This window comes from Bemisia tabaci, chromosome 1 (assembly GCF_918797505.1).
Source record: "Bemisia tabaci chromosome 1, PGI_BMITA_v3".
NCBI classification, from domain to species: Eukaryota; Metazoa; Arthropoda; class Insecta; order Hemiptera; family Aleyrodidae; genus Bemisia; species Bemisia tabaci.
The window spans coordinates 72,374,467-72,396,955 of NC_092793.1; the positions used below are offsets into that span (position 1 = coordinate 72,374,467).

At 42.2% G+C, this 22,489-nt stretch overlaps 1 protein-coding gene across 6 annotated transcripts in view; it reads left to right on the forward strand.

The window, feature by feature from the left end:
• how (protein held out wings) overlaps window positions 1-22,489 on the forward strand; it is a 133,797-nt gene that overhangs the window by 78,799 nt on the left and 32,509 nt on the right. For all 6 annotated transcript variants that reach the window (XM_072306126.1, XM_072306127.1, XM_072306124.1 and 3 more), the window contains exon 3: window positions 12,574-12,690. In XM_072306126.1, coding sequence (XP_072162227.1) covers window positions 12,574-12,690 — 117 coding nt within the window. The remainder of the gene's footprint in view (window positions 1-12,573; window positions 12,691-22,489) is intronic.

A 22,489-nucleotide genomic window follows, 5' to 3' on the forward strand; every position in this document is an offset into this window, starting at 1 on the left:
CTGCAAAAATTGCAGAAATGTAAGGTTGTAAAATCGACTCTAAGAATTCCATTTTTTACAAGAATGCACCGGTGCAATGGACCACTAGATAAGGTACGAATTTCAGCATTCTGTTACATGCTTCTTAACCAAAATTTCACGTAAAACACGATGCACACAACGAAAATTACCGAAATTAACTCCTTACGAAGATATTTAATGATTCTTGACGCGTGAATTCAAACCACCTACTCATGAAAACTCAATGCTCTACGTGATTCACATCGCGCGCAAAACGTTATCATGACAGTCTCTGCGATATACAAATCTGGCAACCTCAATCTTGACGCTTTGGCTCAGCTATAGCAAATTGCTAATAGTTTGAACAACACATGGTGGGAAACGAACATTGCTCGATTAAGGAGCTTGCTGAAACCGTTGTAGTGCGCGATTTGACTCACGTAGAGTTTTGAGTTTCTTGTGAGCGGGCAGTTCAAATTCCTCGCAACCAATGTGAAATAAAAACGTCAATATCTTCGTTAGGAGTTGGTTTCCGTAATTTTCGTTGTGTGAATCGTTTTCTACGTGAAATTCTGGTTAAGAAACAGATATCAGATCGCTTAAATTCGTACCTTGTCTAGTGGTCCATTTCTGTGTAAGATTTTTCTCTTTTTTCAACATGAGTTCAAAAGAAAATCAGTGAAATTTTCAGCCAGCATCGCCTGAGACTCTCCGGGTAAAAATGCAATATGCGGGGGGGGGGGGGGGGGCAATTTGGCAACGTTGAAAATATAGTTACGCTCTTACGTGAGGGAAACGACGACAAGGGAATCCAGGGATCTTGGAGGTGTCCGGAAATAGTACTGATTTTTTAAGGGCGGTGCGGAAGCACTGAGAAAGTGCGGAAATTCCGCAAGAAGGTCCGAAATTTCGGTTCATTTTTTCCATTTTTGTCGCAATTTGAGCAAGAAATTCAAATTGTTGGTCTGTTTCGAATTTCGTCAATTGGAGGTATTTAAAAAGTACTGAATTTTTCCGCCGAGGAGGTACTGAATTTCATGGGAATGTACTGAAAAAGTACTGTAAAAGTACTGATTTTGGCCAGCCTGGTTCAATAGACACCCTGCAGGAATCTTCGAGCCGGTACCGGGCGCGTTGTTTACGATGGCCGAGGGCGAGGGCGAGGGCACGAGCAAAACACAAACAAGACCCGAATCCGAATTTGGGCTCGGGAGCGTTTTTTTCCGCGGATCATTATTCCGCGAGCATCCACTCGCAACGGCGGCGACCGCGGCGCGGTCGGCGGAGTCGAACTCGGTCAACACAGTTGTTTACTCGCGAGGATGGCAGAAAACACGGGATCCGCGCCCGCCGATTCGCCCGGGAACCTTGGGAGTCGCCCAAAAAGGCGCAAGCCCCGACGCCCCGAGGGGCTCCGCCGAGCTGGCTCCATCCAGCGCCGCGACGCCGCTCGACGCACAACGGATCTAGAGTCCCTTTATACTGAGAGTCAAGACCAGAGACAAGAGACCCTCCACTGGCCTCCTAGCGACAGGTGGAAGCTTCTACTTTTGGGGTTTCAACAATTCCTTATGGACAATTATTAGGGAGCAACAGTCATCACGCTAGTTTCGGCTGTTGACTTACCTACATGGTCGATGATGAGCTTCGGATGACGTCATGAGCCAAACAACTTTCCCAAACGTCGGCCATTTTCGGCTTGTTTGCAAAACGAAACTGCCAACACGTTGTTGAACATCAACCATGTAGGTAAGTCAACAGTAGAATGCTGAAGTCCCGAAAGTAAAAGCTTCCACCATGGCCAAAATACTAGTGGAGGGTCTCTTGTCTCTGGTCAAGACAACACCCTCTCATGGAGTCACAAACGGGAATAATGATTACACAAATTGAACGTTTTTCGTAATCTTTGATCGGCTCATTCTTAAATTCCTTTCTCCGTTCCTTCTCTCATTCCGTTTGTTCCTTGTCGAACCTGAAATTCCTCGGTCCATTCCAGATTATAATCTTTGCAATTGGTGAAAATGTAATCTTTATTCCCGTTTGTGACACTGTGAAGGCCTAAAATCCGGTTAACCAATCAGAAATGGATTCGCATTGTCTTGACTCTCAGTATAAAGGGACTCTACCCGCCCCCTTATTTTCTTTTTTCGGGGCCCCGGTTAGGCACCCGTTTCTCAAATTCCTTTCTCTGTTCCCTCTCTCCTCTTTAGAGATGTAAATGGCCTTAGATGCTAAAGCACCGCTCCAAAATAAAATTATTTTACTACTACTACTACTACTACTACTACATTCCGTTTGTTCCTTATCGAACCTGTAATTCCTCAGTCCATTCCAGCTTATAATCTTTGCAATTGGTGAAAATGTAATCTTTATTCCCGTTTGTGACACTAAGGAGGCCTAAAATACGATAACCAATCAGAAATGGATTCACATTGTCTTGACTCTCAGTATAAAGGGACTCTACTTATAACTTTGCCTATACAAAACGTTGAGGTTCTATAAGTAGTTCCTTTGGTTTCCTCGTGAAATTTTCTTCTCTTAACGTCCCCCAATGTTTAAAATGTGACGAAATAAACATAAAAATTTGCAGTTTCAGTAAAAAATTTCATGTCTGGCCTGTCTCATTGATTCGATCCACTGTGCGACGACTCCAAGCCAAGCGACGTGTGCCCTCCCGAGCGACCACGAACGCAGCATCTGCGCCACCGTATGCTCGTGTTTCTCTAAGACCGCCATTCCAGCGCTAAGTCACTGACTTAATCGTGTTTTGATGATTTTAGATTAGATCAGTGAAAAATAATGAGATCCATACTGACGCTAAGTGTTCATGCCCAATTGCCCAATGGGCCTGTTGCAAACGTCAGCTAGAGCCAAAAAAGAACATATTTCTTGTAGAAAATGGCTCAAAAATCAAGACGAGCGTTCAACAAAAGTCTGAATTACACTCCTAACTTCACCATCTTCGTTTTAAATATTTTTTTAGGCTTCCCACTTCATAAACGGTAGTAAACGGTTAAAGTGGGGTTCACTGTTTGACACAGGGATAACTAACACCAAAAATGAACCAACAGCTTGTCTTACCTTGTGTTTTGCCCAGGGCGAAATTTCATGGATTACTGTTTGACACAGGGATAACTAACACCAAAAATGAACCAACAGCTTGTCTTACCTTGTGTTCTACCCAGGGTGGCGAAATTTCATGGAAAGTAAAGTATGAAATTTCAGAAATTTATGGAATACATTGAAAAATACCGGTTCCTTTTCATGTTTCGCAAAACGTAAAAAATGTGAATTTCTTCTATTTATGTGTGCTTTGAATGCGGGTTCCATACTCTAGCCCCTGTAAAATATGAAATATTTCACAGCCTCGTGGAATTTCATGAAATATTTCGCTGAAATGTCCAATCCCTCATTTCTTTCTTACATTTCATGCCACCCTGGTTTTGCCTCCCATACTAACACAATATTTTGGTTACTGTTTCTTACCGGGTACACATTCAGCGCCGTTTTCCACCAATTTTGTTATCTTAAGGGGGGGGGGGGGGTGTCCATCATGCGTTACGTAACAATTATTCAGGAGGGGGCTTTAGGGTTGCGTTACGAAGCGCTACAAGGGAGGAGACCGGCAAAGTTGGTCACTTACTTTATGAAAGCTCCCATATCTAAAATGTGTTGTGTATCTTGAACTAGAGTACCTGTATAGCGAGAGTATAGACAGATGTGAAACTCCGAAAATCCATCAGGCCTTCACCGATGTCTCCGCGAATAAAGTTAGGGCCCAGAAATGCAGCCAACCTATGGATTTCAATTATCCAGAGCGCTTTACTAATACAATTGTTACGAACCATCGTTTATAAAGCACGTATTTGACTTAGTTTTTGTATAAATTTACTCTTTTTTGCGGAAGAACGCTCGCATTTATGTACATTCTTAGCCATCTTGGTTAGAATTGGAATCTGCAGACTGGCAGTGAAATTTTGTGCGTTAGAAGTTGGTTAGAAGGGTGGCTGCGTTTTTGGGCCCTAAGCCCTCCATGAAGCGATCCGTCCATACTCTCGCTATATAGGTACTCTATCTTGAACTCGCGGAATGCTTTGCGCCGAAGCTGATGATCCACATACTTTATGAATGGGTCCGATTCGGCAGCAGTGGTCGAGGATGACCCACTGAGAGCGCAGAAGTCGAAGCCGGGAGCGCTTTAATCCGGTGTCAATTGGGTGTTGAGTGCGTCGTGGTGGTAGCGGGGGTGGGGGCGCGGGTGGCGCCTCGCCCCCCCCCTCCCTCCTCCCCCGGGGGCACCCGTGGACCACGCGTGCGTCAATTGATCTGCCGCCGCTAATCCATCGAATTCATCGGCACCGGAAACTTTTCATCAACCACCTCGCACCCGTCAAAACACCATCCATGCCAATCCGTATCCCACTCATTGTCCGCGAACCCCTCGGCCTCGACCCTTGGCCCTTGCCCGTTGGCTTTCCAAGGCTTTAACGCCCGTCCCTATATTCTGTTATGCTGAGCAGGAACGCCGTAAATCCATCAAGATTTTTCCTCGTTTTTTGGAACCTAACGCCTTATAACATAAAAACTGTTTTGCCCATGCACCTCACATTTTCAAGTTGAGTTCTTCATAGTCTTTCCGAAAGTATTCTGTAAAAACATTATCCCAAGGCACGCAAGTTTTTCTGCTATTATACGTTGTTTCCAGAAAAATGTTAAATGACGTTCACGGCGTTTTTGCGTTGCACGGCAGTATTCGTGATCCTAAATGAAATCCTTTCATTAGCGAGGCCCTATCTGAGGATAACATTGAGATCATGGGAGGATTAAGGGCGCCGCGATAGTAGCATCATGAAAAAGACAATTTTTGCTAACCTCGAATGAAATTCAACAGCGTACACGGAAAAAAGTGTTGAGGGCTACCCCAATTTTTTGGATGATTTGGAAATTTTCAATCAATTTTGGAGTACCGCAACTCCAGGTAGTTGGAAAAATTAGAATTGAAACAAAAATTCTACACGAGTGGTTCCGCTCATTAAAACTATCGAACGAGCCTACAATTTTAGAACCTGATAATTTCATCGAGTGTTCTTTCTTTCCTGAAGTTGGGGATTTGTATTGTTGCCGAGAATCAAATCGTTTGACCAAATCAAGCTCGCCGAATAGGACGGCATGGCTCATTTCTTAAAACGATGTCAAAAGAGCGACGAAGTATGAAGTCAGCTTCGTTTCAACTGAAAAACTTGATAGCGTATTTGTTTGTTCTTCGATTATTACTTCCCCATTTCGGTAGCATTTATCTCCAACGATAACGGATACGTCGAAGAGCGCATGTAAACAGTAACCAATTGTCAAATCAAATATGTGTCCTGAAACGCGAGTGAAAATAATTTTTAATGAGATTTTCGTCTCGTACAGCACGGATAGAATGCCTATATTTACGGAATCTAATTTTTGATAGCTGGATATGGGTTTGTTGCAAGCAAGAGATACAACTAGACTTGTTGTAAGTAAAATCGCACGGAATGACTGTCTGAAAAAAAAGTCTGAAATCCCCTTCTTGACGCGCAAGCTGCGTAGTTCGTAACACGTTTTTTTAAAGCTCCTGCCGGCAATTTTTCTTAGTGGCTGGCGATCCAGAAATGCTTGGGGCTGTACATAAAATACGTAAAAATAGGATTTAACTCTCGTTTCCCCTTTGTAACGCACCCGCAAAGTAGGCCTGCAACCCCCCTAAAAAATTGCGTAACGCTGTTTTCGACCCCTCACATCAGCGTTCTTTGATGAATTTTGGATTGAAAATTGCCACTTCGCATCGATTTTTCATCATGGATTTTCGAAAAATCTACGCTACGCGCCCATTTTAGGATTACATAACGCAGCAGGCAGCTCTGAATGATCCCGCTTTTTTTAACGCAGGCTCAGACTCCCCTTGAGCGGTACCTATTTCATGAACGACCCTTCTTTTCTCCCTCTCTCTTTTTCTCGCTCTTTTAAAGCTTCCTACGTGGCAGCCTCGCGTGACCAAGGCTCTTCGTCGTAGGGAAAAGAGTCAAAAAGTGTCACAGGTGAGATATTTGGTGGGATTGAGGTGGGGCCTGTTGAAGTGACAATGCTCCCAGCGAGATAAGGATGTTCTCTATCACCCGCCCGTAGCAACGCCTAGGCCAACCTTGTTCCCAGTGTAGAATCCTCAATATTTCCTCTCCATTATTTGACTTGACTCCGTATTTTGAAGATGACATAAACATCTTCAGCTTTAATTTTTATCAAAATCAGGCACTTTTTATTTTCACGTTCAAGAGGAGGAAGTATTGGAATGAAAGAAAGAAGAATAGGTTGGGATATATTTTTCTTGCGATAAAGAAACCTCCATCATCCGAAAATGCCCTCCCTCCGCGAAAATTTTTATTTTTTTTTTTAATTCACCCTCCGTCTAAACGTTTAATGTTAAGACTCAGATCTTCCTATGTTTTTTTCCCTCTTTCGTAAATAATCTGCTGACCCTCTCTAATAAGGTGGAAATTGCTTATTCGTCCCAATTTTTACATATTTTTAAATTTTATGTAAATAAATTGAAACCGAACACCGTGCTCCGCTCCGGTGGTAAATTACACCAATTTTGCGAATAATACCTAAGCTCAATCAGCCTGCTTGAAGGGAACCTAGTAGCCAGTACTGTACTCCTGGCGCTGGCTATCAAATTCCGAGGAGCGGAAATGTAGCCTGAGCCTGGTTTGACAGTTCAACAATAATTCGTCTCTGATTCGATGTTTTTGGCTTTCTGACTCCCGGTCTACGCTCCACGCCGTCTAGTGTCTACCGAGCGTTATGATAATTTTCATTGCGTGAATTAGGAAGAAAAAAATAAGTTGCTCTGAAATAAATTCACATTATTTCACATATTATCATTACCTAAACCGGGATACAGAAAGTTCTTCGGCATACGCTGTTTCGAGCAACCAAGGGGTCAGCTTATAATAATTTTCACCAAGAATTAGCGTGTTTGCAGTAATTTACCAAAAATTAAACGTGGTCGCATTAATTTTCTAAAAAATTAACACTTACGCAGTATAAAATTCTCAAAAATTGAACTTTTTTCTACCAGTTTTGCAAACTAAATATGAACATCCTTGTCATAAGTGTTCCTAAAAATCAGTGCGTTGAGTGTTCGCTCTTTGGAATGAAACAGATTTGTTGATCCCTGTGACCAGACGTTCGGTTCACACAACCGAACTTCTTTCATGTTTTCTTTTAGCCTCATAAGTTCGGTGATACGATGCGATTTGTTGGGATGACTTAGAACACCATGTCCTCCTTCATTCCGCGGAAATGCAATTTTGTCTTCTTATTTCAAGTCACGTCACTTGTGGAAATCAAGTCTTTCGCTCCATGCAACTTTTCTACTCACGCCTTGAAGTCTCTGAGTCAGCCGAAAAGAGTTCACGTTCTCCTTCATTTCGTGGTTATGCAATTTTACCTACTTAGAAGTCGAAATCGTTGTATCACGCGTTTTCCCCCATCCAACTTTTCTACTCGACTCTTGCTCTCGGCTCTCGCCCCGTAAATTGTGCTAAGTTCAGAGATGCCTACGCCATTGGACGTATTTCTGCTGGACGGAACCAGAGTCGGGTCGGAAAGAGGGGATGCGCTCGTTAGTTCTCGGGGCGTAAGAGTAAATGGAAATTATAAAGCGCCAGTGACGTCAGCGGCGACGACGAGAGCGATCTCGAGGAGCTACGCGGCTACGCGGTCCACAACGCTCTTTTCACATGTCTACGGCTCATGAGTTAGCATACATTTGGCGCCTAGTTCCGTTTAATTCAATGTAAAATCCCGCTTTTCCATTTCCTCAGAAGGAATCTCGCCCACTTTTACATTGTTTCCTATGCAGCTCACCACGAGCACACCTCATCTTTCCTACGCGTCTCTAGGTCCGTTTAGCAAGGATAGCGTGAGCACACAACTTCGGAGGGTGTGCGCAAAAATGGAGCACATTTTGATCGATACGCATAAAAACCCTGGTAAAAATTGGCGATAAGAGCTGCGTTTCAAAATACCATAGGAATTCTTATAGCCGGCTAAAGGGCTACAGAAAATCATATAGCTGGCTGTAGAATGCGGAGAAAATCATACGGCCGGGCTATACGAAGCGATAAAAAATTATGCAGCCGGGCTACAGTTCCTATAGCCGGGCTTTACACTTTATCGCCTGGCTGTTGCTTTTTCGCCATCGATTATAAAAGGCTATAAGAAATTGTGTAGAAATTCGTGTGCTTTGGAAATCATCAAGTTTAATACGGAACCACCTTAATATTTACAAAACACACATTATATTTTCCTTTAATACATATGTTTTTGTCATCAATTAAAATGAGAATAATCCATACAGGATGTGCAAACATTTCAAAATCATGACTTGAATAACGCTGGCTCCGCCAGATTAAATATTAGAACCTAACACAAAGCGGAGCGGCAACGCACTGGCGCCTACAAACCTAACAGGGATACTTCACGCATTGCGCAACGCGTGAAGTATCCCTGTTAGGTTTGTAGGCGCCAATGCGCGTTTCGCGCTGGCTGCCCGTCTGCCGCACCGCAGCGTACCACGGCACTTGAAGAAACTATTTCACACCAGAGGTATTGCACAGTATCATACGAAACTGAAGGCGCTCTAATATATTAGGAATGGCAGGCATCCATCAAAAGCACGGAGCTTTCCTCGCAAAATAAATCAAGATACTACGGCCGAAAAAGAGAGCAGTGGTCCAAAAATTCACTAAGTCCTAGCATCCGTAATTAGTGACGTTTTGCCTACACTTTATCGCCTGACTTTGAGTTGCTTAATTCGGCTATAAAAGGCTATAAGAAATCGTGTAGCCGGCTATAGAAGCTATTGGAAATATTACAGCCGGCCGTAGGTCTATGGTATTTTGTAACACAGATTCTACTGCCAATTTTTACCAGGAAGACTCTTCCGATCCATTGTAAGTACGTTTATTCCGGTTATTTTGGCAGCGCGGCAAGTACAAGCGTTGGTTTTAGTTTGTCAATCGGCCAATATCGTGATGGTCGGACAGATGTGTACCCTCTGGAAGGGGGAGGGGGTCTTTCGTAATTAGCTCATTGTTAACCGATGAACGAAGTTAGCGGCTCTCCGGGGTCACCGCAAAGACCGATCATAATAGATATCCAGTCTTGGACACTCGAAACCGTTAATTTCTAGCCATAAGCCATAAGCTCCTCGGTGGAGGGGGGGGGGGGGGGGCTCGGAATCGCGTTATCACCGTCCTGTGTCAAAGAAAAGACATTTTAATATTGTAGATCTCGCCGTACAAGTGCTTTTGGTGTATCTCTAGAAGGGAGACAAGTTGTGCGAGAGAGCATTTACACTCTTGTTAGAAAGTGCCCTGGAGCTTCACGTTGAATCCTTAAAATCATTCCCCTGTCGATTTTGACGACGGAACACATAAGATGTGACAATAAAGCAGGATGGTTGATGAGCCAATCAGAGGTCTTTAAAGGTATACTCCACCCCCGTACTCGGTTTCTACCGAAGGTATACCCTACCTGTCTTTTGTGCGTGCTGCGTCTACGATTATAGTTACCGGTTGGAATAGGCGTATAGATACTTTGCAGCAAGAGCAGCCAATTGTAAGCATTGACCACGAAATGAATGCACTCCAACTCTGCCGTGCTAAGGATAAACGTCGTATGAACATTCGAGAGTTGCCTAATTTCCCTCGATAGAATGTTTATTTTTGAGGAAAGCTATGAACATTTTTCCTTGAAATTTTCGGGAGCTTTAGGTGAAATTGCGAACACAATTATCTGAAAAATTAGAGGAAAAATATTTACTAATGTTACCGAAAATTCGTGATTATCCCAGGAAATTTGGCAACGCCTGAATGTTCTTATGGCGTTTTTCCTTTGGACGGCAGAACTGATAACGGGCCAAGCTGATAATGTCCATTCGGGGGTCAAGGTCGAAGCGCGGCCCAGCTTTCCCGCTTTGCACCTCTCCCGTGCGCGGTGTCGATGTCTCAGCGCCTCGTCCTCGTAGCAGTCGTAGCCGTTATTGCACCCTCTCCTCCGGTCTAGCGCCACGCACCGCCATGTTGCCATGTCTCCTCATAAATTGAACATTTTCACGAGAGGGGCATTGTCACGGCCACATGTATGAAGCGTATTTTCGTTGATGATTGGTTGAGTCAAAAAGCCGCGATAATGGCGGCGAGGTCATAATCGGGTCGAAAAACATTTGAGGCTCGACTTTCGAAATGGATGCAGTTCGGATGCCATCATCTTCATCAGGTCATTTCCAAACCCTACGTAGGATTATATTTTGGCCCCAACGTTTGCAAGAATTTCCTCCTCTGTCTGGTGAGTCCGCGACGTTGGTCCGAAAAATTATGATCGCGTCAAAATAAAATACAACATCCTCTGATCCACCCCTTTTGGCTCGACGTATCATCAACGAAAATACGTTTTTGGTGGCAGGTATGGACCATGAAAAGTTGTCAAAGTCTACCGCAAGGATGTAGTACGGATCCACTGAAAAATCATTAATTTTGAAAATGCGAAGAATAGTATTTATCAATCGCGGAAAATGTAAGGATTTTTCATACAAAAAATATGAAAATTCGAGATTCTCGTGATGAACTTAGAGAGAGAGCCTTGAGGGTATGCAATTTTTATCTTGATTTATCTCATCACGAAACAGTTAGATTCTAAGTATGTATATCAGTTCATTTGTCTAGCATTCACACGTCAGAATTTGATATGCGTTTTTGGTAAAGAAAAAGTGGGGAAAAAGGCAACCAAAAAGCAAGAATAATGCATGAAAGAGAGTCGAATACTTTATTTTTTTCTCTGAGTACTCCCTTGTTCTACCTCTCTTTCTCTCTCTTTATCCGGTGATGTTCTGCAATTAGCCAAGTCAAGATACCTAATTTACATTTGTGCAACTCGAGAATTCGTTTAATTCTACCTCAACTTGACGACACTGAGCGGCTATTCGCGCGATTAATCGCCGTTAGAGCGTCGCCAATGTGTTTTAATTTTAAGGCCCACCCCCACCCATATGTTGCCTGCTTTCTTATCCAATACAATTTATTTTTCATCAAGTACATCATACCTGTATGATCGACATATTCGAGCGAGCAGGCAAGTCTTCCTTCCATATCACCCATGTCGAACGTTGCTTCAGCCACGAAAATTGTTCGGAAGCCCTCTATTTAGGTGATTAGAGAAATGAAGGGTGAGAGAAGCAAGTCTGAGAACGGATTGTAGCGTACTGCCGTATAGGGTTCAGGGTCTTCAGTCAAGGCCGAATTTCTAACTCAGTTCACAGTCGCTACACCTCTGTGTCTTGCATTGGTCGTGATTTTGTGGCAACAGTACCTAACCACGTACACCCTGATTTATTATGATGCAATTATAATTAAGTATTTGGGCCACAAAAGCTTAGGAGCAATTTATTGAAATCGGCCGTAAAAATCCATATTGACTCTTGAAGGAACATATCTTTTAGCTGTTGCCCTTTTATGGGAAATGAAACCCGAAAGAGCGAAATTCAAAAGGGCTTGAGGCGTGTAAGCGTAAGCGGCTCGGGGCACAATCGTCTTAAATAGACTAATATAATTTTGGAGAGCGTAATTTCTTTCATACCTGAAAAACTAGTGTAAATTGTTTGCAAAGGTAGTTGAATCAGTAATTAAATATGCACAGGTCATGAGAATCCGACTGATTTTATATCCAAAGTTGAATATTTCATGTAATTTTTAATCTGTGGATGTAATAGTCATTAATTTTTTCTCGGTCAGGATTCCCCATTATTTTTTGTCAACAGACAAGGTGTAACTATAATTACTTTTGCAGTGAATAACATTCCGATAAAAGCCAATAGCTTGACTTGAAAACTGTGTGGCTGGGATCCTGAGACCCGTAAGAACACATGCATAACAGGATCCATCCATGCCACTATGCAGAAAGTTTCTTCTGATCTAAATACGTCTATTCACTGTTAGTTAGTTTGTAACAGGAATTGTAGTGGTTCTGTTTGATCATTACCACCCTTGCCATTTAAGACACTATCAAACTATCAGGTTTCTGTGTGGCGGCAATGGTCGCGCGTATATGAAAATGAGGTTTTGAAATTCCTGAAAAAAATTCCTGAATGGCTTTTCTTCACAGAGCAACTTTTTCCATGCTTCTTTGACACATATTTCCTCTCTGCTTTTAACACCTAAAGTACACTCTGCAGCTTTGAACACCTGCTTGGCAGTCGTCTGTGGCAAAAAACCACGATAAACTTCATATCATACCTTATTTTTTCCCTCTCCCTCCGTCGCAAGCTTGTATCCAACGGTCCGTCTTAAAAATGAAGAATTCAAGTGTAGAAGTATTCTTAGGCGGTATGAAAAAAGAAGCCTCAACATTCATAAATAATAAATCTGTTATTTGTTTCAAAATATGTATTTTATTTCTCTCATTTTTACTTTTTTCCACCTCGTGATCACCGATTTGTTTTAGATGCATGAGTCTCAATCCACTGGTTTTTTTTCTCTGTTTCAGTTTAATTTCGTAGGACGGATATTAGGACCAAGAGGAATGACTGCAAAACAGTTGGAACTCGAAACAGGTTGTAAAATAATGGTCCGAGGCAAAGGCTCGATGCGAGATAAGAAAAAGGTAAGCTTTTCTCATTTCCTTGTCCTCTTTTCTCAAAAGAATATGAGGTAGCTTTTCAAACATGACAAACAAATTTTTACAGTCTCTTTTTTGAAAATTCTACATTTAACCACTATCTGGCTGCACTTTGCGCTTGCTTATCCATCAAACCATTGAACCTCATCAGTATGGCGTCAACAATCTATATTCTCATATTATTACACCCAATTCAAATCGATAAATTCCGTAAAAAAATAACATTTAATAAAAACTATTACCGACGTTAGGGTGTGCCTTATTTTTGAGTTTTGCGAAAATCAAGTTGGTCAACCCCTAAAAAGTTTCTATGTAGTCTCTAAATGAACCCCCTAAAAGGAAAAAATTTTAAAAAAATTTTAACCCGTGCCTCAAAGGGCCTAAAGGGCCTAAACCCAAAATTCAAAAAATTTGGCAAGCGACACATCAATTCTGAAGGAAAATGGCAAGTTACGGCCCTTGTAGGGCAGAAATTTTGTCCGTTTTGCCGTATCTTGAAGCGTAAGATCACAAACGGCCCAATGACGACGTGAGGCTATGGGCTGGCGGGGCGCGCCGCGGCCGGCCCGCCGCTGAGCGTGCGCGCGCGGCAGGGTTGCGCATCGCCGCTTTACACCGGCGTAGAGGAACGAACGGTGGGGTGGGAGGGGGATATCCGGTGGAAAAGCATCCACATTTTCTATCCATAATGAAAATGCATTATACTTTTTCAATATAGATGAGGAAATATGAGCCATACAAGGAAGTGATGAAAAGAGTGACAAATACATATATAGTTTGTACGGTTAGGGGTGTAAGTGGGGAAAATTTGCCGTAACTACAGAACAGCCCTGAAAATCTCCGGGAAATAAAAGCTGCTATTGATGAGAGGTTTGCATGAGAGGTTTAATTAAGGACTAATTAAAAAGATAGGTGCGATGTTGTCGAATCGTAAGCCCTTTACGCGATCAAAAGCGATTAGTGTAAATTTAATTGGAAAAGTTTAAGAAAAATTTGATGAAAGAAAATTGCCCCAAATTCGGGAAGTGCTTAAAGTGTTTTTCTATCATGTGAAGTTTTCGCACATTAATGTCAATGGCGGTGCGTCGAAAACCTCTGATCTTGTAATTCCAATATGGAATGAAAAATGTAGAATCCCTGTGATACATAGTGTCCATGTTTTTAAAAATGTTTGCATTTTTATGAGGAGTGGAGGCGCGTATCAAAAAATACTAGCCGTCGATTGCTGGTTCAAGAGAATTTGGAGACTGATTTTACGGCAAAAATCGACATGTTATTCGACATTGCTTTATGCAATACTCTTGGTATCATGGAAAATGAAGAGGATAAAGCATTTTTAATTCTTCAGCGAAAACCTGAATGAGAATGCATAATATCCACAGTGAAGGATACTATCCTTGCAGCAGAGGTGAGGAGAGCAGACAAGAAGAAACCTCGCGCCCAGGAGAGAGTTTCTCGACAGGAAAAATTCACGCTCGCTTATGAGTCCCGCCAAACGGAAGAAAATAAGTTTTTTCATTTCCTATGAAATCACTGAAGGTTTGATACATCAATAAGACTTTGTTTACCCTCCTTTTCATTGGTGTATTTGACGCGGCATCAATTAGAAAGTTTTATTCAATCGGTTCAATCTGGCTTCGCCAACTTACAGCTGATGTTGATTGCCTGGCCTCACCCAGGGGGCTAAATGACACATTAGCCTCATTTACTCAAATCTTCCCCAGTAGCCGAGTGGTCAAGGGCATTGCCCACGGTTATAAAGAGTGGGGTTCAAATCCCAAATTAAATCATATTTTTTCGAGAAACTAATATTACATTTTTGATTATAGCAAGTAACTGTGGCGGGGGGGGGGGGGGTGTTCAGTACCAGAAAATGTAAGTGGGTAAGCCATATTGAACCTCTCGTATAAAACCTTCTAATTGATGTCACGTTAAATGCGCTAATGAAAAGGAGGGTAAACATAGACACTATGTATCACAGGGATTCTACATTTTTCATTCCATATTGGAATTACTGTTACATTCATGTGCGAACACTTCACATGATAGAAAAACACTTTAAGCACTTCCCGAATTTGGGGCAATTTTCTTTCATCAAATTTTTCTTAAACTTTTCCAATTAAATTTACACTAATCGCTTTTGATCGCGTAAAGGGCTTACGATTCGACAACATCGCACCTATCTTTTTAATTAGTCCTTAATTAAACCTCTCATGCAAACCTCTCATCAATAGCAGCTTTTATTTCCCGGAGATTTTCAGGGCTGTTCTGTAGTTACGGCAAATTTTCCCCACTTACACCCCTAACCGTACAAACTATATATGTATTTGTCACTCTTTTCATCACTTCCTTGTATGGCTCATATTTCCTCATCTATATTGAAAAAGTATAATGCATTTTCATTATGGATAGAAAATGTGGATGCTTTTCCACCGGATATCCCCCTCCCACCCCACCGTTCGTTCCTCTACGCCGGTGTAAAGCGGCGATGCGCAACCCTGCCGCGCGCGCACGCTCAGCGGCGGGCCGGCCGCGGCGCGCCCCGCCAGCCCATAGCCTCACGTCGTCATTGGGCCGTTTGTGACCTTACGCTTCAAGATACGGCAAAACGGACAAAATTTCTGCCCTACAAGGGCCGTAACTTGCCATTTTCCTTCAGAATTGATGTGTCGCTTGCCAAAATTTTTGAATTTTGGGTTTAGGCCCTTTAGGCCCTTTGAGGCACGGGTTAAAATTTTTTTAAAATTTTTTCCTTTTAGGGGGTTCATTTAGAGACTACATAGAAACTTTTTAGGGGTTGACCAACTTGATTTTCGCAAAACTCAAAAATAAGGCACACCCTAACCGACGTCCTTATTCTTCCATACTTTTAATAAAAAAATATCACACCCTCATTAGGAGATCGAAATCATTATGTAGCTCCTGCGCACCAATTTATAAATAATCAACCTCCATTAGCACAAAATTGAAGTGATTTCATTCAAATTTTATTTCTGTTGGTGAAATTCGAGCTCTCCGACTTGACTTTGCAAGTGACATGTGTTGGTGAAATTTTTTTCGTTAGTCTCTATTTGCGGCTAAATCAATGCCTCCTCTGTTAACTTGTATCATGTCACAAAGTTTAATTCAATTTTCGCGTTAGAAAGTGGCGAAAAAACTGTAACGTTGTTGTTCAGTCGCTCCGCTCTCATTCGTTCCCCTCCCTTCCTCCTCCCCCGTTCATTTCCACGCGAAAAACGGACGCGCGAGCAAATAATTGTCGCTGACGCCGAGTGCCAAAATATTTTTGTTATAAACCTAATTTTAAAAATTAAAAATAAATACTAGCTCGCGAAGGGAACGAGGGCTCTGACCCGGAAGTGGCCCGTCCCGAAAGACGGCCTAAATTTCCCTTCGGAGGCCCCGTCGACGCGCGACCCGCGACGAGCCCAGTTTGCGGTCGTCAAATAAAAGTATCTCGTTCGGAGCACAGCTCGGATTTAAATGTAATAATTCACCGGCCGAATAGCAGAAGGGAAGATGTCCTATAAAATTCAACGCACAGGCGTCATCTCAAATATGACTTGAGTGGACATGGCACAGGTCGAGCAGGGTCGCTTATTGCGGGGTGTCTGCAGGTCTAAAAAACCGGGTAGGAATCTCATCAGGTTTGGAAAGTAAGGGAACAGAAGAAAAATAATTCGATGAAGAGTTGCAGTTCTAGTACATGGAGAGATTGACACCTGGAGAAAAAAATCTCGTGTTTCCGTCATTTGCAGTGAATTTAATGTCGAAAATTGTTCATTTTCAGTTTTGAGAGTCAGCATAAAAAGCTAGGCATTTTGATTATTTTGGCCAAGGAAAATCCGGAAAATGTGGGAATAATTTTAAATCTAGGAGAGCACCTAAAGATTGAAAGTGGAACTCAACAATTTTTCATAGATTGAAATCTGGGCAACAAAAGTTTTTACGTACGCATACACTTTCCGCGAAAAGAAAGAAAGAAAAAAAAAACAAAACAAAACAGGAGACTGCAAAAATCGTGGAAAATGTTTGAATTATGTCAGTAAAGTGGAGGAGGTATCGAATTTTTCAAGTGTATGCAATTTTAAGAACTTTCAGGAGAACAGTAGCAGAAATGTTTTCAAAAATTGTACAAATGAGGTTAAAAGTATATTTAAGTATTCTGGAGATAAAGTCAACTTTTAAAGTTTCACCCTCCAATTTCTACGAGCATCCAAAATTAACTTTTTCTTTATGGACAACCTCCTTATTTGTCAAAGGTGTTTTTATTTAGGAAAAAAAAAGTGTAGATTTTTTTTATCTTTTTGTCTTTATAAATACGCATTTGCTAATGGAGAGATTTTACATCTAATCGGTTGTTTCTCATATCCTTGTTTCCCTGGTAAAAATTGGCAGTAGAATGTGTGTTCCAAAATACTATGGACCTAAAGCCGGCTGTAAGATTTCCAATAGCTTCTGTAGCCGGCTGTACGATTTCTTATAGCCTTTTATTGCCGATGGCGATTAAGAAACAGCCAGACGATAAAGTTTATGCTAAACGTTACTAAATACGGATACTAGGACTTAGTTAGTTTTTGGACTACCGCTCTCTTTTTGTGCCGTAGTATCTTGATTTATTTTGCAAGGAAAGCTCTGTACATTTGAAGGATGACTGTCATTCTTAATATGTTGGAGAGCCTTCAATTTCTTATGATATTGTGCAATACCTCTGGTGTGAAACAGTTGCTCCAGACGCCGTGGCACGCTGCGGCGGCGCGGCGGGCGGGCAGAGAGCGCGAAACGAGCATTGGCGCCTACAAACCTAACAGGGATACTTCACGCATTGCGCAATGCGTGAAGTATCCCTGTTAGGTTTGTAGGCGCCAGTGCGTCGCCGCTCCGCTTTGTGTTAGGCTCTTATATTTAGTCTCGCGGAGTCAGCGTTTTTCAACTCATGATTTTGAAATGTTTGCACACTCTGTATGGACTATTCTGATTTTAATTGATGAAAAAAAAAAAAAAAAAAAAAAAAAAAAAAAAAAAAAAAAAATTTAAAAAAAAATTATGTTTTAAGGAAAATATAATGTGTGTTCTGTAAATATTAAGGTAGTTCCGTATCAAACTTAATGATTTCCAAAGCACACGAATTTCTACACAATTTCTTATAGCCTTTTATAGCCCATGGCGATAAAGGGTAAAGCCCGGCAATAGGAACTATAGCCCGACTGTATACTTTTTTATAGCTTCGTATAGCCCGGCTATATGATTCGCTCCGCTTTCTACAGCCAGCTATATGATTTTCAATAGCCATCTTTAGTCGGCTATAAGAACTCCTATGGTATTTTGAAACGCAGCTCCTATCGCCAATTTTTACCAGGGTTCGTAAGCAGCCCAAAAGTTTTCTAATAATAGCAAACAAAGAGATTCCACCTGTTCGTCAAATCTGGTCAAGTTTTCATTGAGTCACCTCGGAGGTAGTATATTAGGCAGAAAAAATAAAAACAAAAATCTGCGTTATTTACTTTAAAACGCGGTTTCGCTCACGTGGTCCCCGGCGGTACCCCAAGCGCCACGCACACTTGAACAGTGTTATGTTTAAATAGATGAAATCGCGCTATCTAAGCATTTACACGGAACGTAATTTAGTCAGCTAAACCATGACGGATTTAATTATTACGCTTCGGCGCTGTCGTCATGGAACGTCACATCTTCGTATAGTCATCTTTTTCCGCTCCTTTTGATCTGTCTGATAGGGAAATTAATCGGTTGGAACTAGTCCAAGCTAAGGGTTCTTTACTGTACCATTTCAATGTTTGGATGCACGAAAGAGCTTATCTCAATTGCAAGGTCCCAACTTTGGTATCAACATTTCGACTCCTAGTTTACCCCCTTATAGTATTGCTATTTCAGATAGCGTTTTTAAACATTTTTAGTGATTATTATTGAGTAAAAATTCACTCGAAGTTTTGTGCATTGATTGTAAACAGCCGCCCGTGAGTAAAGTCAAGTATGGCAGGAGATCTACGACGTCGCGAACTGAGGCTCTGGTTTTTGCACATTACATTCATCATTGACGCACTGAAAAAAAAATTTAATGAGAATCATTCTGGAACTTACGAAGGGCACAATTTTAATAAAATTTAACTGATAGTCAGTAGAAACAGGCGAATTGATCATTTGCCGATGCAAAAAACCAAAAATATATAAGAAAGAATTCAATGATTTCGACATTTTTACAGTATGTATGAACACTTCCAAAACCTACACATTTTTTTATTTTGTATTTATAATTCTTAGTGGACAAAAATCTCTGTAACACTTCGCAAGATTCTTTTTCTTAAGTTATTTTGTTGAATTTTTCTTGAGATTCATTAAAATTTTCATTTTTATGGTTCGATGATAAGGACCTCTTTAAGCCTCCCTTAATCTCGATGTAAACCATATGAGGCCTCCTAAGTAATCGTACTGTTTAAGGAGCGGAAGGCTCTATCGCGTCCTACATTAGGCTACATTCCTGCCGTCCTTGGAAAAACCCCATATGAACATTCACATGTCGCCCAAGTCACCCCGAAGAATCATATTCATTTCCCGTGGAAAGTTATTAATAGTTTTCCTTGAAATTTTCTGACACTTTAGATGAATACGATTCTTCAGGAAATTATGAGATCAATATTTCCAGGTCATTCAGTTTTTTACGAAACGAAGTTCTGAAACGTCCCAAGTCTCATACGGTGTTCCTTTTCAGCGCCTTAGCACGACAGTTTACGTTCTCTCTTCAGAGAACCTCTTCAGGTTTCAGTCGCCCTTTAAGTATAGCAAAAAACCTCTCCCATTCACCGAACCATTCAGATTATGAATACGCCCCCACGTTATGATCCCTGGACTGTAATTTAATCGCATCTGGATTCTGGATCTCCATAACGTGAGGGGAGGGGGGCGTCGCGTTGTGGCGCCACGACGCCCGGCGACCGTGGGCACCGGGCAGTGACGGTGGCGGATGCGGCACTTTCTCTGACCAACTGTTGTGGATAGACGACCGAGTGGTCACCCAGCTGCATTGCCAGCTTCCCGATCAAGTTCGCTTTTACCCACCTCGAAGCGAGTATCTCGACGGCAAAGCGGCAGCCTTGCGCGAAATGGCCCGCGCCGAATCACCGGTTGCAAGTTGGGTTTTATCGGATTACACACACGCCGAGCCTCGTCTTCCGCGGGGCGCGCGCCGAGCCCAGCCGGTGACCGTGGGTGTGCGACGGGCCCGGCAGTATCATATGGGGACAGAGACTGTATACAGGGTGATGCTGAAGTCCCGCGGTATCAGCACCAGGCATCACCCCTGAAACTTTTGAAACAAATTGAGGTAGAAACCTAAAATTCTGTGATTGCTCCTTGATCTTAGGAAACTACTCCTCCCCCACCTTTCAAAAAAAAAAAAAAAAAAAAAAAAAAAAAAAAAAAAAAAAAAAAAAAAAAAAAAAATCTGAGGGGATCGCTCCAAACAGGAGCAAGAATCCCAGGAGGTTTAGAGCTGGTGTGGGACTTGGAAATCACCCTGTAGTTGAGAGACATATTTTCAAATATGTCTGCATTTCAAAGCCTGTAGCCTTCAAGCCCTGTATTTCAAAAATCTAAGTTATGATAGCGGGTGAGACAAAAGTTAAAAGCGGAGGTTGACGCTGCTTTTCGCCTAATGATGATTTATGAAAAACTTCTTAAACAAAATCAAATAAAATTCGCCTCCTAATGAATGTTGAATGTTGGGTTGAGCACTTTTCCAGGCGCATTTTTGCCAACTAGGTCAGGATTGCTGAACCAGTTGTTCAGCTGTTTGGCCGTAAGACCATCAGGCGAAGCAGAGCGTTGACTTACGAAAACTCCTTTGCACCATAAGGAAGGTAGCAATGAAGGGCCCCAAAAAATATTTTCTCCATTTTTTTTACCGCTGATGATGTTCGAACAACAGAACGAAAGTCCCGTGCTTTGTCTTTCGAGTTTTGTTTTTCAGCCTCGTCTCCGCGTTATTTCCTCTCCTTTCCTGCGTTTCTTTGCTATCGTGTAATGCCTAAGTCATTATCCTCCTTGATCGACACGGTCAAGGATTATCGATCATTTCCAATACTCGCACCGAAAAATTTGTTTCGCGTAAACCCGGCGTCAAGCAAGGAGCGCAAGTGGTTAAATCATCGACCATCGAAATTTTCCCATTTGAAGCCATAGTAAAAAATCGATTATTAAAGTATATCCTCGGTCCCATCCCATAGGTTTAAATGGAAGACCAATCGATTCATCGCAAAGCTCGACACGGCACTGGCAAGACCTTAAGAGGTCCTCGCTTGATCCACCGCGATAATGAGTCGCGGAATGTGAGGTACCAGGAAGGCGGAGGGGGCTGCATTTCTGTTGACAGTACAATTAGCTCAAATCTGATGCAGACGAGGACGGACCAGCACTGTTCAGCCGTGCTAAGTGAAAACACCGTACGAGCTTTCGAATGTTGCCAAATTTCCACTCAGAAAATATTCAATTTTGAAGCAAGTTATACATAATTTTCCTCGAAATTTTCAGATTTTTTAGATCCATTTAGATCGGAAAAGAAATGTTTACAAATGTTCCTGGAAATTTGTGATTTGTCGAAGGAAATTTGGCAATGTCTGGTTGCTCATACGGCGGTTCTTCCTTACTGCACGGCAGTGTCAAGCGCGAGCTGTGAATATGGCCCCGGACACGCGCGCTTTTGCTCGGCGGCTTTCGAAAATCAGCCCCCCCCCCTTCTCCCGCCCGCCCACTCTCGAGCCGTCGGAAGCGCACGAGTCTCAGTTGAGTATCTATACGCGACTGTGCGCAGGCGCAATCAACCATGGCATGTGACATGCAAAGTATAGCACTCCAGGAGCAGCAGCTTCGTCGCGAGGGGCACAAAACCCACGCAATCGCGTGGGGCCCCAACGATAAGGGTGTCGGATATAGCATTGGGTTCAACCTGGCAACCTCGCTTTCACTTGACACTTGCAATAGACCCCCCTTCCCCCTCCGAGTCGGAAAAGAAGGGATTGGGGTGAATGATCGTTCTAGACCTCCAATGAGAGAAGTAGTTCTCCTCTTTGGGATGAATCACTGCAGGAGAACAATCTTCAACCGTCTCGTCGCTGGTTCGCTGCAGCCTCTGCGTGGTCCAAGTGACCCCACCTAGGAGTCATTTTTCACCTCCCCGGAATGAGATGGGGGCATTCAAACTTGGATCCATTTTGGATTTGCAAGGGCCAAGGCCAAGGCGATTGCGCCGTCGCCAGACTGCGAATGGATTTCGGTTGGAATGTGGAAAATCCGGCGATCGGAGAAATAAGTAGTATGTAAACGAACATCGACAAGGAAAATTACCCAAAGTAATCCCAACTAAACCTCCCATAGTAAATAACAATAAAAACACTGTAAACCAAAGAACAGAGGACTAAACTTATTAGACTTAATTCCATCCAAAGTAGCTAATCATCTAAAATATTTAATTTGTGCAGGAACGCCAAAAATTGTAGTCGCTCAAGTAAAATAAGCTCAGGTGTCTACATTTATTCAATCTGTAAACATATGATGTCCCAAAACAATGATAATAATGATGATTTGTGCTCTAAAATATATTATCTCTGCCGGCGATTTATTTATCTCTTGCCGAACAAAAATTAAAAATAATTGCGATCGAAAAAAGAGGTTAAATGAGATAACATGACTTCTATTACTCTCCATAATTCATGCCTGAGGTCGTTAATACTGTAAAACAAGACATCTTACATGCCCTGGTCTAATATTTTCG